Source organism: Candidozyma pseudohaemuli (genome assembly GCF_003013735.1).
Source record: "Candidozyma pseudohaemuli strain B12108 chromosome Unknown scaffold00009, whole genome shotgun sequence".
NCBI lineage: Eukaryota > Fungi > Ascomycota > Pichiomycetes > Serinales > Metschnikowiaceae > Candidozyma > Candidozyma pseudohaemuli.
Genome location: NW_020194443.1, coordinates 198,702 through 218,681, shown reverse-complemented (window position 1 = coordinate 218,681; position 19,980 = coordinate 198,702). Strand labels below are relative to the sequence as shown.

The 19,980-nt window shown below is 46.3% G+C and overlaps 6 protein-coding genes across 6 annotated transcripts; 3 read left to right on the top strand and 3 right to left on the bottom strand.

Annotated features, from left to right (window-relative positions):
• Positions 1–828: 828 nt before the first annotated feature.
• On the top strand, positions 829–1,173 carry C7M61_003516 (uncharacterized protein; the record flags this gene model as incomplete). The annotated part of the gene is made up of 1 exon (XM_024858853.1): positions 829–1,173. The coding sequence occupies one exon, from the start codon at positions 829–831 to the stop codon at positions 1,171–1,173; it is 345 nt and encodes a 114-aa protein (XP_024712940.1).
• Positions 1,174–3,188: 2,015 nt separating this feature from the next.
• UBI4 (ubiquitin) lies at positions 3,189–4,334 on the top strand (the record flags this gene model as incomplete). Its single annotated transcript, XM_024858852.1, has 1 exon — positions 3,189–4,334. One exon carries the CDS (start codon positions 3,189–3,191, stop codon positions 4,332–4,334), a length of 1,146 nt encoding a protein of 381 aa, XP_024712939.1.
• A 63-nt stretch (positions 4,335–4,397) lies between these two features.
• On the bottom strand, positions 4,398–9,905 carry ECM29 (Ecm29p; the record flags this gene model as incomplete). Its single annotated transcript, XM_024858851.1, has 1 exon — positions 4,398–9,905. The coding sequence occupies one exon, from the start codon at positions 9,903–9,905 to the stop codon at positions 4,398–4,400; it is 5,508 nt and encodes a 1,835-aa protein (XP_024712938.1).
• A 1,027-nt stretch (positions 9,906–10,932) lies between these two features.
• Positions 10,933–12,492, bottom strand: GCD2 (translation initiation factor eIF2B subunit delta; the record flags this gene model as incomplete). Its single annotated transcript, XM_024858850.1, has 1 exon — positions 10,933–12,492. The coding sequence occupies one exon, from the start codon at positions 12,490–12,492 to the stop codon at positions 10,933–10,935; it is 1,560 nt and encodes a 519-aa protein (XP_024712937.1).
• Positions 12,493–12,609: 117 nt separating this feature from the next.
• On the bottom strand, positions 12,610–16,536 carry C7M61_003512 (aminophospholipid-translocating P4-type ATPase; the record flags this gene model as incomplete). Its single annotated transcript, XM_024858849.1, has 1 exon — positions 12,610–16,536. One exon carries the CDS (start codon positions 16,534–16,536, stop codon positions 12,610–12,612), a length of 3,927 nt encoding a protein of 1,308 aa, XP_024712936.1.
• A 1,787-nt stretch (positions 16,537–18,323) lies between these two features.
• Positions 18,324–19,583, top strand: C7M61_003511 (uncharacterized protein; the record flags this gene model as incomplete). The annotated part of the gene is made up of 1 exon (XM_024858848.1): positions 18,324–19,583. One exon carries the CDS (start codon positions 18,324–18,326, stop codon positions 19,581–19,583), a length of 1,260 nt encoding a protein of 419 aa, XP_024712935.1.
• Between the last annotated feature and the right edge of the window lie 397 nt (positions 19,584–19,980).

Sequence of the window (19,980 nt, the reverse complement as noted above, 5' to 3'; positions counted from 1 at the left end):
ACCCCATTTCCTTGATACCCCAGATTACCATACCATCGTGCCCTACCATCGTACCCTACACTCAATACTAGAACCATCAGGAACCAATATCCCGTGAACTTTCCGAACCGTTGCAATTTCCAAAAACGTCCATACCTTATCGGTTCATTTTCAGGCTTCACTGGGCTTCTGATCTTCTCGTGAAAAGCTCCTCCCCACCTTGTACTGGCCCAGCATGTGAGACAATGGACTCCTCAGCGAAAACCGGGGTACAACACCCAGAAGGCAAGAAACCCGCCCGTAATTGGCTGTATTTCTGAAATCTCTGCTTCTCTGTGTCTCTGTGATCGAAAATCGAACTTTTTTCAAAATCCCAGAAAATCACCATTTTCGTCTGGCTGGCTCGTACTCCATCTCCATCTCTATATCCACCACGGTGCATCATCAATACCCTATAACCTGCCCTATAACCTGCCCAACCTGCCATATAACCTAGCCTATGAAATCCAAAAAAGCCAACCAACAAAAACGAAATCCCCTTCGAGTCCAAAAAATCCCCACTAATTCTCCAGACCATTGTCATGGTGAAAATCCGGGGGTCCCGAGTATTTGCGCATCGCGGGCTACCCGATAGCCGAAATGCCGAGAAGCAAGAATTTAGATCCATCTCTACTCCATGCTCTTCCTAGCCTCCTCCACGGAGCTGAAAATACGAAACGGTATGTTCAAAGATGCTTTCTGTACACTATTCCAGAAATTGTTCTAACATCAGCGCTATCGCTGCAGCCCTTGGGTCCCTACAACAGTGAGCTTCTAGAGCTCTCCATCCTCACGTTTGAGCCACGCAAAATGGCCACGATTTGCTCTGTTTTGGAGAAAAAGCTCCTCAAGGTGTTGGTGCCGCTGCAGGGCCAGACCAAGCAGCTCGTGGCCCTCAAGTGTCTCACGGTGCTTCTCTACTTGTGTCAATGGGGGTCTGGCAGCTTTATGAACTGGCTTCGGAGCCGGTACACGGCGATTGTGGTGCCTTTGGGTGCCATGGGATATTCTAAAACGTATGCTCTGGCGGTGTACGCCAAGGTGGATGCTGTGGTGAGGTTCTGTGAGGATGATGAGGCGTTGAGGGTCTCACGGGACTCTTTGGACCAGTTGCGGTTGGAGATGAGGGGCCAGGTGATTCCCACGCTACATTGAGGCGGGGGACGTTGGGGATTTAGTGGGTTTTGGGTTTGCTGGTGCAGTTGGTGTGGTTAGTGTGGCTGGTTGCTGTACTGGGAGGTGTGCTATGCTGCTGAAGGACGGGAATGGGCGGTAAAAGAATACTCTTAGACCACTGGTATTGCTGGTTAAATTGAGTCGGGAACCTTTCCATCTCCTGTCTTAATTGGGGCGGATCAATTGAATCATCAAGCAAGATCGCATTCATCAAGAGTCCAGGAACGAAGACCTTTTCGGATTAGCTGACACTACAATGGCTGAAAGGATTTAGCGGGTGAATGAATCCTCGGGGTAGAAGACGAACAACCTACGATTTGCTCAATTTCCAGGAATTGTCACAGCTTATCGACTATCGTGGCCCATGAGCCCCGGCAACTTTAACAGCATATTCCAGAACACCTACCTAGAGTCCCCACTACTTCCCAAGACGAAAAGCCTATCTGCTGAATTCCTCACCAAAGTCTTCTCCTAAATCAACGATACTCCTCCTGCGAGACTGTTGAAACCACGACCACTTCCCGAATTGGTCTCTCCTCGAAAGCCAGCGTTTCCAGATCCTCCTCCCACTTTAGGCGGTCTTGCTTGCCCCGCCTGTTCCGATCTCCTAATATAATGCGTGCACTAGCATCTCCATTTGTGGGCGGATGTGCGATTGATAAGCGCTTTACAGGCGTCCGAGGTCGGGCCACCCGTTTGACTATTCTAGAGTTTGTTGAAAGAAGTTGGCGCTTATGGAGAGGAAGCTTATTGCTATCTAGTTTTTGGTGTCATTTGCTCTTCTGCAAGTGCCTCTCTACAAGTGCTTCAGTCCAAGAACTATGGCTTCTACTCAAGGCTAACAACTGACAACCGGCCTCGCTTGGGTCGCCCTTACTACAAAGCGACGCCGTCGTTAAATCTAGACAACTCTACGATTCCAGGGATGGGCCGAATTGAAAGATCCCTAATTCACTTCTAATGACTAATGACTAACGATTTTCACATACAAGACAATTTAATATGTTACAAGACATTCTGTAGGAATTCTGACTAGCCTTTTAGAGCTGTAGAAGTGGGTTAGAAGATGAATAATGAGGTTTAGGCAGTAAGTGCTCCCTTTGATATCTACACATAGTGAATGAATCAAGAGCATTGATCCAACTCGATCCAACTCGACAGTTATCGAATTCAATTGACTAAACAATAGAGACTCCTCTTGTGACATTCAAAACACTAAGAAAGGTTGAGTTGACTCACACTTTTAATTCCTTGATCTGGCTAGCCTCACCATTGGCTGCAAAATGTGCCACAGTGGCTTAAGCCGGAGTTTTACGTATCTTTCAAAATGTAAAGATGACTACCATGAATTCTCACCGGCCAACATTATTAATGACTCACTTACACCCAATGGCTTGATTCCTGATGACTCTTCGTCTACTTCTCAGTTCCATGGTAAACAAGCACGGCTACGATTGATCCGACCAAACTCGCCATAGAAAAAGAAAAGAGAATGAAAAAAGGTCTTCAACTAAATCACGCACGAGACAGGAAACCTTAAAAATCTACAAAAACTCGTTTCAAATAGTAAACGGCAGATCACTCCATGACTCCTCGTGTCTCAGCTGATTTCTAGAAGCGTGGAATTGCGGCAATTTGCCGAGTCATGCATTCCAAACATCGGAAGAAAAAAAAAAATTCGTCAATGTCATTGCATATACAAATCCCGGAAAAACCTCTCACAGCCATTTTTTCAAACATCACACATTTCGTTTAGGCCCGGCGCCAGCCGCTTGTAAGTCACCAAATTGCTTTTTTCGGCGACTGTGAATTGCTTTTTCTGTCAGCCTAAAGAAATCCGCCCCTACATGCCGGAAAAGTGCTCGCCGCACACTGCGGTTACCCCCAGAAACCACGTGACTCGCACCCTATCTACACCCCCTATCTGGCAGTATATATAGTGGCAAAGTCGCCACAAACACCTCACCTATTTTCTACAGCAACAAACACACAACATGCAAATTTTCGTTAAGACCTTGACAGGCAAGACCATCACCCTCGAGGTTGAGTCCTCCGACACCATCGACAATGTCAAATCTAAGATCCAGGACAAGGAAGGTATTCCACCTGACCAGCAAAGATTGATTTTCGCTGGTAAGCAACTCGAGGATGGCAGAACCCTTTCCGACTACAACATCCAGAAGGAGTCCACTCTTCACTTGGTCCTCAGATTGAGAGGTGGTATGCAGATCTTCGTCAAGACCTTGACCGGTAAGACCATTACCTTGGAGGTTGAGTCCTCTGACACCATTGACAACGTCAAGTCTAAGATTCAGGATAAGGAGGGTATTCCACCAGACCAGCAGAGATTGATCTTTGCCGGTAAGCAGTTGGAAGATGGTAGAACCTTGTCCGACTACAACATCCAAAAAGAGTCCACTCTTCACTTGGTCCTCAGATTGAGAGGTGGTATGCAAATTTTCGTCAAGACCTTGACTGGTAAGACTATCACTTTGGAAGTCGAGTCTTCCGACACCATCGACAACGTCAAGTCCAAGATCCAGGACAAGGAGGGTATCCCACCAGACCAGCAAAGATTGATTTTCGCTGGTAAGCAGCTCGAGGACGGTAGAACTCTCTCGGACTACAACATCCAGAAGGAGTCGACCCTTCACTTGGTTCTTAGATTGAGAGGTGGTATGCAAATCTTTGTCAAGACCTTGACCGGTAAGACCATCACCCTCGAAGTTGAATCTTCTGACACTATCGACAACGTCAAGTCCAAGATTCAGGACAAGGAAGGTATTCCACCAGACCAGCAAAGATTGATTTTTGCCGGTAAGCAATTGGAAGACGGTAGAACTTTGTCTGACTACAACATTCAGAAGGAATCTACTCTCCACTTGGTTCTTAGATTGAGAGGTGGTATGCAGATCTTCGTCAAGACATTGACTGGTAAGACAATCACCCTTGAGGTTGAGTCCTCTGACACCATTGACAATGTCAAGTCCAAGATCCAAGACAAGGAGGGCATCCCACCTGACCAGCAGAGATTGATCTTCGCTGGTAAGCAATTGGAAGATGGCAGGACCCTCTCTGACTACAACATCCAGAAGGAATCTACTCTTCACTTGGTGTTGAGATTGAGAGGTGGTCAGTGATTTGATGCATGCCTAATCATATAAATAGCTTGAATCTATCATTAGACTATATTACTTGTAGATTTATTGGTACGTTTGAATGGCGCTTTTCAACTCGTTTTCCGTTATGGTTGAAACTCTATCATTCAACATGGCCTTCAACTTGTCCACAACAAATGCTGCCTCGTTGGAAGCACCATTTTGATCAAAAACTTTGAAAAACGTAGTGGCGTTTCTTGCCAACATAATGACATTCTTTTCGAGCAGTCCTTTGTCACCAAAATCAAAAAGCGTCTTGAATGCTTTGGCGATCATGTCCAATTCTGCTGAACTGAGAGAAGTCTTTTCAGCCAACAATCCTTCCAAAAGCGTTTTAAAATTCTCGTTGTACCCTGTGCATGTTCTCCAAGATTGCTCGAGGTCAGAGTTCTTGAACTTCGCTGATGACTCCAAGGCAAATTGGAGTAGATCTTTGTGGAGCTGCTTTGGTGAGATGGATGCAAATACATTCTTCAAAAGATTCAAATTGAACTCCTCAACAATAATGGCCTCTTGTGCTTTGTTTGTCTTTTTATCTGGAAGCAGCTCGGCCATTTCAATCTCGTCTTGATAATCCTCCGTAAGCACATCACCCATTACATCGATGTATGTTTCCACAATCTCTATGTCTTCAGGGAACTCGTAAATGAACTTGCCAACGCTGAAAATTGCCTTAACCTGATAGGCTTTGTTTCTTCTCTTGCCCTCGACTTGCACGGTTTTGGAAATCTCCTCGAGAAGTGATTCCTGCTTTCTGACATAGCTGGACTTCAAAATAGCGAAGTCGACCAAGGCATCGAAAACCAACTCTTTTCCTGACCACGACTTGCCTTTGCAAGATTCCAACAATAAGTCAAAAAGCTTCTTCAATTGTTTGTCAGAGTCGATCTCGACTGTCTTGCAAACGTCAGCTATGGAACGAGCAATCACTTGACGAATATAATAATTGTTCAGCTTACCATAGCTTTCACTGATTCTGAGAATCTCATCGAAGTAGAGCTTCGTGGCGCTTCTGCCACCAGAACTCTCGATCCATTCACGTTCGAAGATCTGTTGCACGGCCTCTGACTCGTCATGCTTTCCGATGTATACCAATGGGAGGAAAGCCGAGGCGACAGCCTCAAATCTGTCCAGGCCACTGTACCTACTGACACTTTCAGAGGCAATGGCTGCTAATGAGCGTGGGGTCTCATCTTCTGCTTCAAGGTAGGTTTTTGCAATCAACTCGCTGTATTTCAAAACAGCATCGAGACTGGCAATTTTTGAGGCGTAACCGGCAGCTGCAGCATAAGACGAAGCGACAGTGGAGTTTCTATCATTAAGCTGAGAGATACATATCTCGAGGAGCTTATCGCCAAATGGCTTGGCAATAATGTAGTTCTTCGTGATAAGATTGACAATAACCCTGCTGCCGCAAACCTTGGATGGAAGCCCCACTGACTTTTTGACCGACTTACGGATCGAGTTTATGATTTGAGGCATGAGTTCCTCGTCAGTGATGGCGAGGATTTTTCCGATGGCATCCATCATAGGCGAATGACTGAGACTCTGAAGTCTCTTTGCATCAACATCACTCGTTCTCAAATTGTACTTCTCCGCATTCAACATCAAGTAGTTCACAACTTCTGGCTCGAGCGTGGACATCAACTCTATGAATGTCTCCAAGAGTTTTGGAACATGAGGTTTGACCGCTTTGCCTCCAACCTTGCATAGCTTCAAAACAGTTTCAAGCGCAAATTCTCTAACATCTTCCGCATCACTTTGAAGACCTTTCGTGCCCAAGAAGAATGGAATCAAATAATTCAACACCTCCGTTGCCTTGGCAACAGTTACGTTACCAGTGCTCACATCAGCAAGTCTGGTAAGAGTTCTGGCCAACATACGGCAAAGTTGTGTGCCCTCTTTTCGAACACTTTCTTTGATATCATCCATAGCACGGAAACTCATACTCCAGATCTCTTCAAGTCTAGACTCATACTGCTCGAGAGGTTGGGTCTGCAACAAGTTGCCGAGTGCTGCAGCACTGGCTTGACGAACACGCCACTCCTTATTGCCCATAGTCCTGAGAATCTCATTGAGTATCACCTCAAAGTTATCAGCAATTGTCTTTGGTCCATCCTTGATAAGCGCAGTCCAAATGTCGTTCATTGACTTGGATACTGCCACATTGGGATCGAATCTGTATCTGTAGAGTTTGGGAATCAATCTGTTGCTGAGGTTCTTGTTGCTGAGAAGCATCTCATCCAAACTAGATTTTGCCATTATAGAGCCAAGACCGAAAGCCATTCCTCTTCTGGACGACCATAAGGCATTGGACTTTGCCAAAGACATGAACTTATAAACCAATCCTGGGTCACCGACATCTTGAGCCAAATTGAGAACGTCTTTGTAAGTAGAGACAGATCCATCGTGGGTCTTCAACACATCTGGGTCAAATAATTGCGTTTCTAAATCCACCGTACCAGCGGTGAGACTGTTAGTTGTGTCGGAGTCTGTGAAAGATTTGAATAAGCCCTTCACCAAGGTTTCCTTAAGGTCTGCATCACCAAGCTCGTAAATGATACTCAAGCCTCGAGAAGCCAGTTCTTGCACCAATTCGTCTCTATCAGCAAGGAAACGCATAAAAGCAACATGGATTCTGGAGGCATTCTCCCTTATTTCGATTTCGTCGCCAAGGTATTGCACAAGTGAAAGAAGCCAGATACATCCGGCTCTTCTCAATGCTGGCTTGGTGTTGGCACATGCTTGAAGGACGTGCTTGAGAATAACTGGCAAACGTCCCGTCGAAAGTGGAATATGAGAAATGCTGGCACCTTGCACATCCAATTCTTGCTGGAGGATTTTAGATTTCCACCCACCCGCAAGGATCGAAAAGGCCTCTCCACTAGCCAAAGTGTAATCGAGCTGTTTTGAGGTATGCGTGTTGTAGATTATAGTTTCGATAGCATTGAAGTCAGCTTCATCCTTTGCCTCATATGTCGATGGATTAGCAAGCTGAAGCTTCAGCAATGTAAGCACCGACAACTCGTGACAGGTCTTAGCCTTTACCTCAATTGGCTCTTGCAAAGCTTTCAAGTCCTCTTTTATAGTGTCATAGAAGACAAGTTCCGGACCGAGGACACCAAAGATACTGAGTTGACTCAAAGCTTCGAGGACGGTATCATAGTAACGAGACTCTTTGATTGATTCACGGAGAATCGTAACAAAAGCACGAACGCCTTCGGAACTCAAAACACTATGACGACCGGCGAGCACAATCCTTGAAATGATATATGCTGGAGCCAAAATGCGTCCCGTGAGCTTACTGGCATTATTGTTATGCTCGGGGTCAGTGAGCTTGTTCAAAATGATCTCCAAATCCTTGTCAATCACATCCTTATTAGTCACAATCACACCAAGCGTTTTGCAAATTTCTCTAAGGGACTTATCGGCCAATACCTTATCTTCAATTAGCGAAAGGAGCTTTGGTATGAAGGGCTTCAATTCAGCAATCACTTCAGGCGAAGAAAGGGACACAAGTAAAGCCAACACTGTGCTGAAGCCAGTATCACCAACATGATAGGCACCACCAAAGTGCAGATTGTACAATGCATCAAAAACGATACCGTAGAAGTCAAAAATGCTGTGTTTGTTCTTTGCGTCAGAGATGCCTCCAGCCATAAGAGACTTCACTTGTTCGTCGATTTCTAAGGCCTTGTCAACTCTGGCATCCCAGTCTTCGTCAACAACAATGACAGTTGTCTTGTCTTCAATAACCTCCATCACCAAAGACCTTAGTATGAATCTCACTGCTGTGCCCAAGGCCTGGAAAAGAACTGAGTCCTCTTCAGCCTGAGAGATTCCTGTCTTGAGCACATCTACCAATTCCCTAAAGTCGGGGAATCTGACACCTGTATTTGCACTGAGGAAGTCAATGGATGATGTTTGGAGGTTGAATTTGTTGGACTCCTGTAGGAGGTTGAAGTAATATGGATGTAAGCCCTTGTTAGCCTCCTCGATTGTCTCTGGGTTATTGGATTTAGCAGTGCCGAGGAAACAAAGGTATCGAGCCTCGGCGTCTTGGAATGGAAAAGCCGAGTTGGAAAACTTCATGGCCAAGTAGCGGCACGAACCAAGGTTGGTTGAAGAGTTTGAAAATTCCAAATATTTTCTCAAAAGTGGTTTCAACTCTCTCTTGCAATCAGTAGATAGCTTAAGGAGATGTGGCTCAATTCCAGACAACACTTCTTGGACAACAGGTCGAAGCTCTATGCTCTCGCCCTCCAACGAGTCAAACAAAAATCTAATATACGTCAAGTCTGTGTTCCACAACGAGGGCGAATGACGCAAGATATCGCCAATGGCCTCGTACTGGAGCAGACGCAGACCAACAGCTGCTCTATAGTTCGAAATTTGAGAAGTATCCATTTCTGGCCAGCCTTCGCTCATGATGCCTTCTTTGAGTCTCGTGAGAATGGAACTATTAAACTCGTCCTGAGACAGTGTTGATCCAGAAGGCGATGCATCACTTGCGGACTTGGTGACTTTACGAATGAATGCCACTCCTGTCTGCCGAAGGCGTGAATACTCCGAATTGAGTGCTGCTTCAGAAAGCTCTTTAGTACGCTCGTGGGTCATGGCAATCTCGGACTTGCAAAGCAAGGACAAAATCTTATCCTGGAGAGTTGGAGCCACTGGTGGGGTTACTGGATCGGTTTTTCCTAGGAAAAGCACCACCAAGTCGTCCACCACATACTTGTCTTCCAAGTCGATTGGTAGCTTCTTAAACCATATTTCGGCACGGTTGTTGATGGAAGACAGCGAATCGGCAGATGCAATCAATAGAGGCAATACAAGTAGACTCTCGTCAAACCCAGCGCTCAAAAACTCTAAAAGGCGCAGCTTAGCCAGCTGAATCTCCCCAAGCGACTTGTAAGACACGCCAGCATCTTTTGTAAACGAGGCCAGGTCCTGAACGCTCATTCCTGGGGTTTGTATGGGTGCATTGGCATTTGGAAGCAACAAGAAGAACTTGGCTGCTGTGCGTGCAAAAGCTCTTTCGTCTTCGGGTCTCGTATCAAACCCCAATTCTGCTCTACGTTTCTCAAACTCCTCCGAGTCTCGTGCTGGTGCCTTGTAATTTTCCAAGCACTTCATGAGCGCTGCAAATATACGACTACCGACGGCAGGCGGGTAAGTGTGGTATCCTACCAAAAGCTTCGTTGCCAATTGGTGCTTTTCCTCCAGCGACAACCGCTCAATGCCCTTCAGAAGGAAAAGTAAGCTGTAGAGCCTGACCTGGCTGGGATCCGAGCCCTGGGGGATTTTTGGTTCCTGGATCTGCTGCAACAACGCCTCCACAGGCAATTTCAATTCTCGAGCCGCGGTGATTCTCGGAAACACATTCTGGATGATCTTGAACACAGCCTGGCGGACCGATCCATGGTTACTGGCAAGTTTGAGTAGTAACGGTGGGATGTACAGATTGGCAGCTTTTTCCAACGCCTCGTCGGTTTCGGCAAGCGCAAGCCTAAGATCGACTTTGTTGACCAAATCTAGCTCCTGTTCTGCCATGGGAAGGAGGAATGAAGAGGTCTTTTGTGGGTTTTGACGGCGACTTGTCTGGTTGATTTGTATGGAGATCACGTGTAGGTGGCGGCGGTTTCGCAGCCAGTGGTACCGATTTGGCTGGTGGAGGTTGAATTGTTTAGTGGAGGTAATTTTATAGAAAACAGTTAAATTATCGATTTTGGGTATTCTTTGATCCCAGGTGTGAAGGAATTTTCTTCGGTATACTATTTTCTTTTTTTTTTTATTTCAATTTGCTTGAGGAGGTACCTCTGATTTGTGATTCTGGTGTGGAACTGCGCTACATCCTCTAAGTGCCATGTTCCATGAAAAATGCAAACCAAACTGGAAATGAAGAGAAATGTTGAAAAGATGTAGAATTACGATTTTTTATTAAAAAAAAAAATTATTTGATTTCTACGACCTCTCTATAGTAGAAACCAAAAGACAGAGGGGAGCCCCTAAATTAAATGCATCGACTTGGGAATCAACTTGACATTACGGAACTAAAACTGAGCATCTGTTCTGATTTGCAATTCTCCATCTCAAAGGAAGAAGGCTGTCTTTACTCCTCCACTTCGGACCTTCCCTAAATGACCTACAATGGTAAAGGCTGGTGGAGATGGTCGTCATCTTCTGAGATAGTGTCACGCAAAATGTGGGACCTACAAACGGCATCTCCAACAAGAGTACCCTTGGTTGCAATGCAATGATGTTATAAACCCGTGGGTCCCATATGTACAATCAATAGACAACCATGCCCGATAAGGAGGTAAAGAGAGCAGCTAGCTATCGCAGGACAACTCTATATGAGATTCTTAATCTCCGCAACCAGATCAATAGCGGGACTCCAGAAAGTGTTGCCGTCATGTTGCTCGATCCCACTCTTCCACCACAATTCAGTCCTCTGCCACCTGTGAAATGGAAGGAGTTTGTACCGCGTCCTTTCAAACTCAAGCCACCCAAAGGCCTCGACTTGGGTCACTCAACCACTGTGGTGTATGAAGACGCCCCAAAATAGTTAAATGCATGTTTATCCGCTTTTGTATTCTCTCAAAATGACGGGCACAGACAGCGGTGGTAAAGAACCCAACTCTGTGACAACCTTGTTGATGTAGGAAGGCGGCGTCAAGTCATACATGATATTAAGAAGATTAAGCGATGGAAGAGACTTCCAGTCCGCAAGTGGTGACTTGTCAGTCAGCAGAATGTCCTTGGCTGGTTCTTTCTCTTTTTTACCGGCCTTGGTTTTCTTCTCACGTTCAGCGAGTTCAACCTCTTTGAGGAACTGCTCCAATGCCAAGGAGCCTTGCTGAGGTGGCTGCTTTCTGCTTGAGTCCTTGACCAAATCTTCAGGATCAGCCAACTCGTTTGTGGTGACAGAATCCAACTGGACCCTGTCGGAGAACTTGATCGATTCACAGCAAGTCAACACTGGAATGTTTCTTCTATGGGCCATCATAGCCACCATGGCAGTACCCACACGCGAGTAGAGATGACCGTTGGAAAGCATGGCATGGGCACCCAAGAAGACACAGTCGACATCCTCGAAGATTGTAGACAGCAACAGGTTGATAAGCACGTAGTTAACCTTGATCTTCTGCTTCGTGATAGGAGGCTGTGGGGCGGAGCGTCTGGCAATGATGGAGCTGCTTTCAGAGTCAGCATCTGTCTCTGTTCTGGAAGATGAGTCTGGCACTGTTGTGGCCACCAACTCCGTGAGCAAACGCTTACCTTCGAACAAAGGCCTAGAGTCTACAATCACCAAATTAAAGCTCTTGTCTTGTTCCAAGGCGCAGTACTGGAACAACTTGAGCAACACCTCGGAGTGTCCAAAGGTTAACACGGTAGAACCGTTACTGATATGCTGGGAGGCGTTCTCCACAATAAGCTGGTCGGACAACTCAAGCTTCTCTCTGATGAAGTCGTCAATACGCCCACTCAAAATCTCCTTGGCCTCTTTTTCTGGAGTGTCGATCGATATAAGAGAAATCTCCTGCTTCAACCACCTGATGGCATTACCCATAGACATGCTGAGTGGCCTGGAGCTCTTCAAGTACTCGATCTGATGCGAGAGGTGACCCGTCAAGTGACGTGTCAATGTCGTGTTTTCAGGGGTCTTGTAGTCCTGGATCACGGTCTTGAACACCTCCAACATGCTTCTCAATCTAGCAGTGGATCCCACAATCTTGTGGTTAGCGAAATGCAAGCTTAGCGTCAAAATGGAGGGATGAACAATGTGGGATACCGTAGGAGAAGAAGCATTACGCTGTTCTCTTGTTTCCAAATGACTGAAGAGCGCTGGAATCTTCATGTCTTGATCTTTCACGACAGCCTGACTCAATTGCTTTTTGAGATTGGTGTTTGTGGCCAGTTGTTTCTTCTTTTCCATCTTTTGCTGTGCCATCTGCTCTTGTTGTTCAGGAGAAATACCAGCTGCCTCTTTTTGAGCAGCTCTTTTGGCAGCCTTCTCTTTCTTCTTCAACTCTTTCAATTCTTTGTTTGAGAGGGTTTTGCTTTCAGACTCGGCTGGTACTTTAGCCTGTGCCGGAGCTTTAGCCTGAGCAGGCGCCTCTGTTGCTGGTTCGCTCATTATATTATGTTTTGGTGAGTTAAAGCTGGCTACAGCGTTCCATAGTAGTGCATTTTTTTAGTCATTATGTTCTATGATGCAGGTGTGCGGTGCACAAAAGAGGTGCAAGTAGCGCTATCAGCTCTCGCTAAGCTCGCCAAAAGCGCCTCTCTTTTTCGTGGTATCGTACAATCTAACCACCTTCTCCAAGTTCTGGTTGTCTTGCTGAGAGAAAGCGAAGCCTCTTTGCTTCTTCATTCTCTGCACCTGTCTCACTTTTCTGATGGCCTTTTCAAACTGCTCCATTCTTGGTCTGTAATCTTGAATATTGTACTTCTGAATCTCCTGGACGTAATGGTAACTTTCAGGGCTGTAGCTTCTCTTGAAGAACTTCCAAGCAAAGTCACGAAGCAAACAAAGACAAGCAACGCCAAACACAGCTGCCCAAAAACTCAAACTTGGGTAGGTGTGTCCCAAAACACCAAAGTATTCTCTGGAAACGTTGATTCTGGGTGCAATAGTAGCATAGGCAGGGAACCAGAGCAACCAGAAAATGAAGGAGCCTGGAATTGCGAGAAGTGTGAACTTTGTCCAAAGCGTGACGACAAGGGCTGCTTTGCCCAATGCCACAAGGGTACAAGTAGTGTAAATCAAGGTACCCCAAGCCCATTGGTTTGGCACGCCTCCGCCAGGAAGATAGCTGGAAAACTTATTGAGGCACATCAAGCAAACGAACGTCACAGCAGAGTGGTAGAATCCATTAATAATCCAACCCCAGAAGATGGTGACGTTGAAGAACTTTCTTTGTTGACCAAGTTGGTACAACTGTGGGTATCTATCAAGCAAACGAGCGCTAACGAATTGGTCAAACACACCCATCACAAATGGTGGGAACACAGTAAACAACACATTGTAAAGTGTCAATGTCCACGACTCGATAAGAGACTGACCGGAGAAACCGTTGGCAAACACGAACCAAAACTGTGTCATGTAAAGGGCAATATTCTTGTAGAAAGAGTACAAGATGGCATGGGAGATTCTTTGGTACGACCAGGCGCCATGCACCAAAAGAAGCTTCTTCAAGTACTTGAACTGACCAATAGACACATCTGCGCTTCGTGCAGCTTGCATACCTTCAAGACCGTTGATACCAACACCAACGTGAGCAGCTTGAATCATGGAAACATCGTTAGCACCATCACCAATGGCAAGCAACAATGATCTCTTCTTCTTTCTCTTGACCATCTTCACCACCAAAGCTTTTTGCAATGGAGACACACGGCAACAGATAACAGCTTTACAACGAGTTGCCAATGTCAAAAAGATATCCTCCAACTCAGGCTCAAGAGCGTAACTAAGAGAATGACCATCGATGATCAAGGCCAACGATGAATCGAAAGCACTCGCATCCATTTCTGGCTGGTGCTCCATGATAGCATCCAACTTCTCTTGCAAATTCAATTTGGTGTCAGTTTTATTATCCTCGTTGATGATTAAAAGGTTCATATCCTCACTGAGCAATTTACAAGACATACCAATGTTGATGGCAGTCTCCTGTCTATCTCCTGTAAGGACCCAAACCTTGATACCTGCGTTTTGTAAAGTGTGAATAGTCTCTGGCACACCATCCTGAAGCTTATCTTCGATAGCTGTGGCACCAAGAAGGAACATGTCTTTTTCAATTATCTCGGCGACTTGATCGAGTTTTTCACTTCTCTCGTCCAATGCAGTTGATGCTTCATATTGCTTTGTGGCCCAATTCTCGTATTCCTCGTCAGAGATGATTCTTGAAGCAATACACAACGTACGCAAACCTTCAGAAGCAAAATCTTCCAAGTGACGAATGGTGGCGGCCTCGAATGGCTGGGGTTCATCTCTGTCCAAGCGCTCCAAAATCACAGTGTCGGCACCTTTACAGAATAAACGAATCACGCCATCGGGACATCTGAAGATCGCGGACATTCTCTTTCTTGTAGAGTTGAACTCACAAATGTTCAAAAGCTCATACTCAGAGTCTGTATCGGTCAAGCCAGTGTGAATTGTGACACTCTTAGGACGACGAATAGTAAATTTGTAGCCCAAGTCGGCAGCACCTTGCACTAAAGCACCCTCATCAGGAGAGGCAGCTTGATATTTGATACCGCCATCTTCCTTGTGTTCTGGAATAACAGTATGACATGTAGAAAGCAAAACAAAGAATTCGTTGATTATAGCCGATTGCTGTTGCTGAGAATCCTTTAAATGAGCCTCCATGTCACCAAAAGTATAGTAGCCAATTTCGATACCGTCGACTTCTTGAGCTTGACCATCTTCAGGGATCTCCTCGGTGTAACATTTTCCACCAATACTACAAGACTTGAACTCCATGACGTTTCTCGTGAGTGTTCCTGTCTTGTCAGAGAAGATGTACTCAATTTGGCCCAACTCTTCGACCAAAGATGAGGTTCTCACACCAGTAGGCGTATCGGTGTCTGGGTAGTACATATCTAGATCGCTGCCGATCATATATGCCTGGTAGTATTTGATAATTTCCACAGTCACGAAAAGGGAGATTGGAACCAAGTTGGAGAACAAAATCCAGTAGGTCAAAATATCTTTGAAAAAGAGACCAGCCATATTTGTGCCTTCCAAGTACAAGTATCCGAGGTCGTTCTTGCTTACCTGAATCTTGGCCACATTGCCGATAGACGAAACCAATGCCAATATTATAAGAATACAGAACAATGCAATAATTTGGAGGTTGATGATTCTCTCCACGTCGGTTCTTTTGATAGGGGTGGCGGTGGCATTGCGCATAAGCTTTGTTTCGTGGCCGGTAAAGACAACAACACCGTGGACCCACTGAGTGTTTCTCAACGTGGCACCACGGAGGAGGAGCTGATCAGGGGAAAATGGAATTTTGCCGTTGTTGCCGAAACCCTGAAGGGTACCTTCGTAGGTGTAAAGAGACGAGTTTGGCTGTTCGGACAAAATTTCGGACCTCGACAAGTCCGTGACGAGGGAGTTGGGGTTGACCAAGTAGGATGTCTCTGGCTTGGCCTGTTTGATTTTCAAGTTGGTTTCACCGTCCAAGTTGGCGGTTTCAATATAGCACAAACCCTCGGGCTCGGAGGAACTTAGAAGAAGCAAATCAGCGGGGAATGGCTCTTCGTTGTTCACCCTCACCACATCACCCACCTTCACCTTGACCCACTTTTTCTCCTCAAACGTGCCCGTATCTGGATTAAGCACTAGCACTCGGGTATTATTTAGCTCTTTATCGGCGCCCGCACGCTTCAAGTCTTCCATGATCTCCTTCACGGCGGAGACAAGCAAAACCACGGAAAGCGTACCGATGGTGGTGTATCTGTTGGTAGGGGTCACATTAGGAACCTGCTGAATGATGGACGTGAACAAGAAGAACAAGTTGGCGTACTTGGAGAACTGCTCGAACAAGAACTTGGGAATGAAGGTCGCGAAGTTGTACTTGGTAGTGGAGATGTGATTGCCGTAGTACTTGAAGGCCAGGTTCATGGAGGCGCTGAGCACGTAGATTTGGCGGGGTCCCTTGGCCACAGGAGCATCTTCGGGTTTGCCCCTGATCTTCAGTTTCAATTTGCCGTAGAGTCTGCGGATATCAAAGTCAGACAGCGTTCCGCCAGCGCTGGCGTCGTTGATTCGTTCACCGTACATGTCGTCCGACATGCCCTGGTACAGCGCCGAATGGGGGTTTTCGACCTTCGATTTGAACGCCAGAAAGAAACCCTTCTTGGGCAGAGCTGGAGCGTTATCTGTGCCTAAAAGCGGCACCTGCCGCGTTCCTGAGCTGGCTCCTTGAGCACTGGAGGTATCGTGGCGATAGTAGGAGTCCTCTTCGTCCAGAAGCACAAAATTATCGTCAAAGGGGTTCTCCAGGTACCCCGTGTTGCCTCTGTAGGTGGAATCTGGGTCGTTGTTGTAGGACGGGTAGTTCTGGCCAGGAGGGTCCATGGACTCGAGATCCAAATCAATAAGGTTGTTTCTGTCGGCAAACGGGTCATTTCCCGGTATACTGCCGCCATTGGGCTGCCGCAGGTTGCTGGACATGCTGTTTTTAGAGTCTGGCTGGAGAACACGAGGTGGTTTTTAACTGTGCGTGCATGCACTCTGGGGTCAACAAGATGGTGGGATTCGATGAGAGGGTGAATTTGGGATGATTTGGATTTTTTTATGAAAGTTGAAAAAGGGGTTCTTTGGGTTTCAATTTTCAAGGATCGGGCTGGTGGCTGACGACTTTTCAGATTTCGTCTGTGCTCCCATTGGTGGACACGGTCTGGTGGCTGCAACATCTCGCTGGTCAGGCATCAAGGCTAAGCAGGCAGGTCAACAACGCCGTAGCGGGGCGGGTGATTCGGAGATTTTTAAAGATTCCTACTATTATTTTGAATGGAAGAGTACAAATTTTGGAAGTTTATTGAAATAATAAAATTTAGAGTGATGGGCATTGGGCACTTTGGTCGGGTGCTTCGCGTCTAAGCCCTACAAGCTACTGGCGATGAGACACGAGAGTCTAGTTTTATGGCTTTGACGATGTTTCACTGCGGAATATGAGTCTTTTTCTGAAACACACAAACTTTTTGTATTAAAACTTCAATTGGCCTTGTGGCGGCTGAAATGGTGTAGTCCGAGCCCGGTAGCCAGGGAACAAGGCTGTTCTTGGCACCATAATAGGTGGTCATCCGAGCAACAGAGAGGTGGTTTTTGTGGGTATTGGAGGGTGTTTTTGATGATTTTGGAGTAGTGTGATGGAAATAGTCGTGGGGCAACGTGGCGGATTTGGCTTCAGTGCCTGGGCTTATATCGTAATGTTTAGACGAACAGAAGGGAAGACAATGGTGTAGTTCGGAGTTGGCCCACACAGGTGATTTCGAAATTGAATTGTGGGAAGTTTCTTGATGATTCCATTGTTTGTTTCAAGTTCTTGTTTGTTAGTCTTCTTCATTGGTGTGATAGGGTGGTAGCCGTGTGTCATGAACAGACACAAGGGACATCAGTAAATGAACACGATACTCACCGGTTTGAGGGGGCCTTGGAGAAGCTCTACTATCAACGGCTTTTGGGAGACCAAGTAAACTTCTAAGCTTTTGTTGTCCACTCCTTAGTGGATGAATCTGATGGCTTACCACAAACGGAAAAGCGATATCTACATCCACCTCAAGCTACACAAACAGAGGGCGGCTACTACCTTTCAATTACACTAACATTCCTCACTTCTTTGACCCTAAACCTACATCATTTCGAGCTCTTGACCGCCAAATAGTAGTACAAGAGGACACTTTTTCGCCTTTTCAGAAACACCGCCGACCCCTGCTGGTCTGGCGCCTCCTGTGACACAAAACGGCCCGTGGATGACCTATTTGGTAAATAATAAAAAGTCCGAGGCTGTCATATAAGACCCTATTCATATAATAACACCCCCAGCTGCATGTATTTTTTAGCTTGTGTACGCTGCGCTAGGATCAACACCCAGAAACACCTTTTTGCACCCATTCAAACTCCAGCACTTTCAGAGCAAAGTACCACATATTAGGTATCAATTTGTTCAGAAAATCCACTTTCTACCTAAATATCCAAAACCCAGAGCCGTAGCACCACTTTTGACTGACCCACCGATTTTCACAGTTTTCTCTCCAGAACAGAAGGTCCAACGGTGATCACGTCTTTCCAACAGCATGACCACCAGCACGAAAAATTATTTCAGACCCTCTCCCATACAAACGAAACAACATAAATAGAGGCCCTGTCCCCCGTAGTTTTCCCTCTCCACCCACCACAGTCTTATCAAGTTTGTCTACCTGAGCACCTACTCCGTACACAAACACATATCTTCAGCAATGATTACTACTATCTCGATCCCCGCTAAGCTTACCGAAACCTCCGCCACCCTGCCTGTGGCCGACGGCACCTTGAACGTTACCTTTACGTCTGAGGAGCTCCAGGACTTCTTCAGCCATTATGCTAAGTCCACTTCTAGCCCCGAGGCTAGCGAGCTTTTCCAGGCCAAGATCAACAAGGCTCTTGAGCTTCGTTCTCTTGCTGGAAACGTTCCCTCCAACCATTCCGAGGAAGAGGCCAGTGATGCTGCTGGTTCTTCTGAGGAAACAACTCTCTACGAGAGTCTGGACAATGTCAAGGTCTCCTCCGACGAGGAGGTGGATTCTGAAATTGACATTGGCCAGGGCAGATGCGACGTTGCTCAAAACGACGCTGACGCCGCTTTCATGGACCTCTGTGGGTTCCATGCTGACCTTGTGGTGACGAAGGCCTTGACCATCAAGTCTTCCAACTACAGAGTCTCTTCCGTCTCCGAGGCCCTTATCGAGGACACTGCTCCCCTTTCCTCGTCTTCCCCAAAGAAAAACTACTTTGACGTTCAGTCTTCGGTTTTTTCTTCCAAGGACCTCGTGAACGCTGAGCTCCTCAGTCGCTTCTCCAAGAAGGCTGAGAAGAAGCTCCAGGTGGGTGCCTTGTCGCCCTACCACCACTTCATGAAGCTTTTCAAGCTTTTTGAAATTTACAGAGCCTGCCACCAGTACCTTCCCGAGGTGGCCCAGGCTGTGAGACTGTGCTACTCTCCAGTCTTCCCTGTCTCCGTTGTGGAGCTTACTGACGTTGGTCTCAGATTTGTGCCACCCAGCTTTCCAAAGCCAAAGCCTTTGTTTACTTTTAAACAAATGGTCGTTCGGGAAAAGATTGCGTTGGTTCGCTGGATCAGAACTAACATCAAGGTTCCCGAAATGCAGCCCATCCTTGTCCCCAACAACCAATTGGTCAAGGCTCTTCCCTACCATGACCTCCCCAAGCTTCCCCAGCTTCTTGACTACTACCACTCGTACTGGAAGCACCTTCCCCAGGTTTCCAGAGCTGTCGAGGATTTCCATGCCTCTGGCTCTCAGACTGTCTGTGAGCTCAAGGACACCAAGCTTGTTTGTCAAGCCCCTGCTTTGCCAGAGTCCAATATTGAATTGTCTGGTTGTAGCGCCACTACGAGCTCCCGCTCTATCCAGTCGTTTCTCCGCTCGAGAAGCCGGAAGAGGGGTCTGAGCCTGCGCTGTTCGAAGCAGAGAAGACACAGAAGATGTCACAAGTCTTAGCTGTGTCGCCGACGGTCCCCTGGACCCTGAGTTTTGAGACTCTAAAAATGAAAAAATATTGTTTTAATAAAAAAAATTGAAAATGGAGAGTAGTAGGTAGGTGGTGATAATGGATGTGAGGGTGGTGGGTGGTAGAATTGTCGAGGATCCCATGTAGAATACGAGGTGGTCATCGACATCGTTTCAAAATCAAGAGGTCTTTAGTTCAGCGACTTGCTTCATGCTTAAGATGTTTTGTATTTTTGAAATCAGGATATGGTGGCTAGATATGGTGGCTAGTAAGAAGGGCCTATTCAAATAGCTCTATATATTGCATACCCATTATGCCTCAAGCCATGTTTTATGACAGCCATAGCTTAACTTCTCAAAGTTGAGTGTTCGGCTTTCCTAGTTTTTT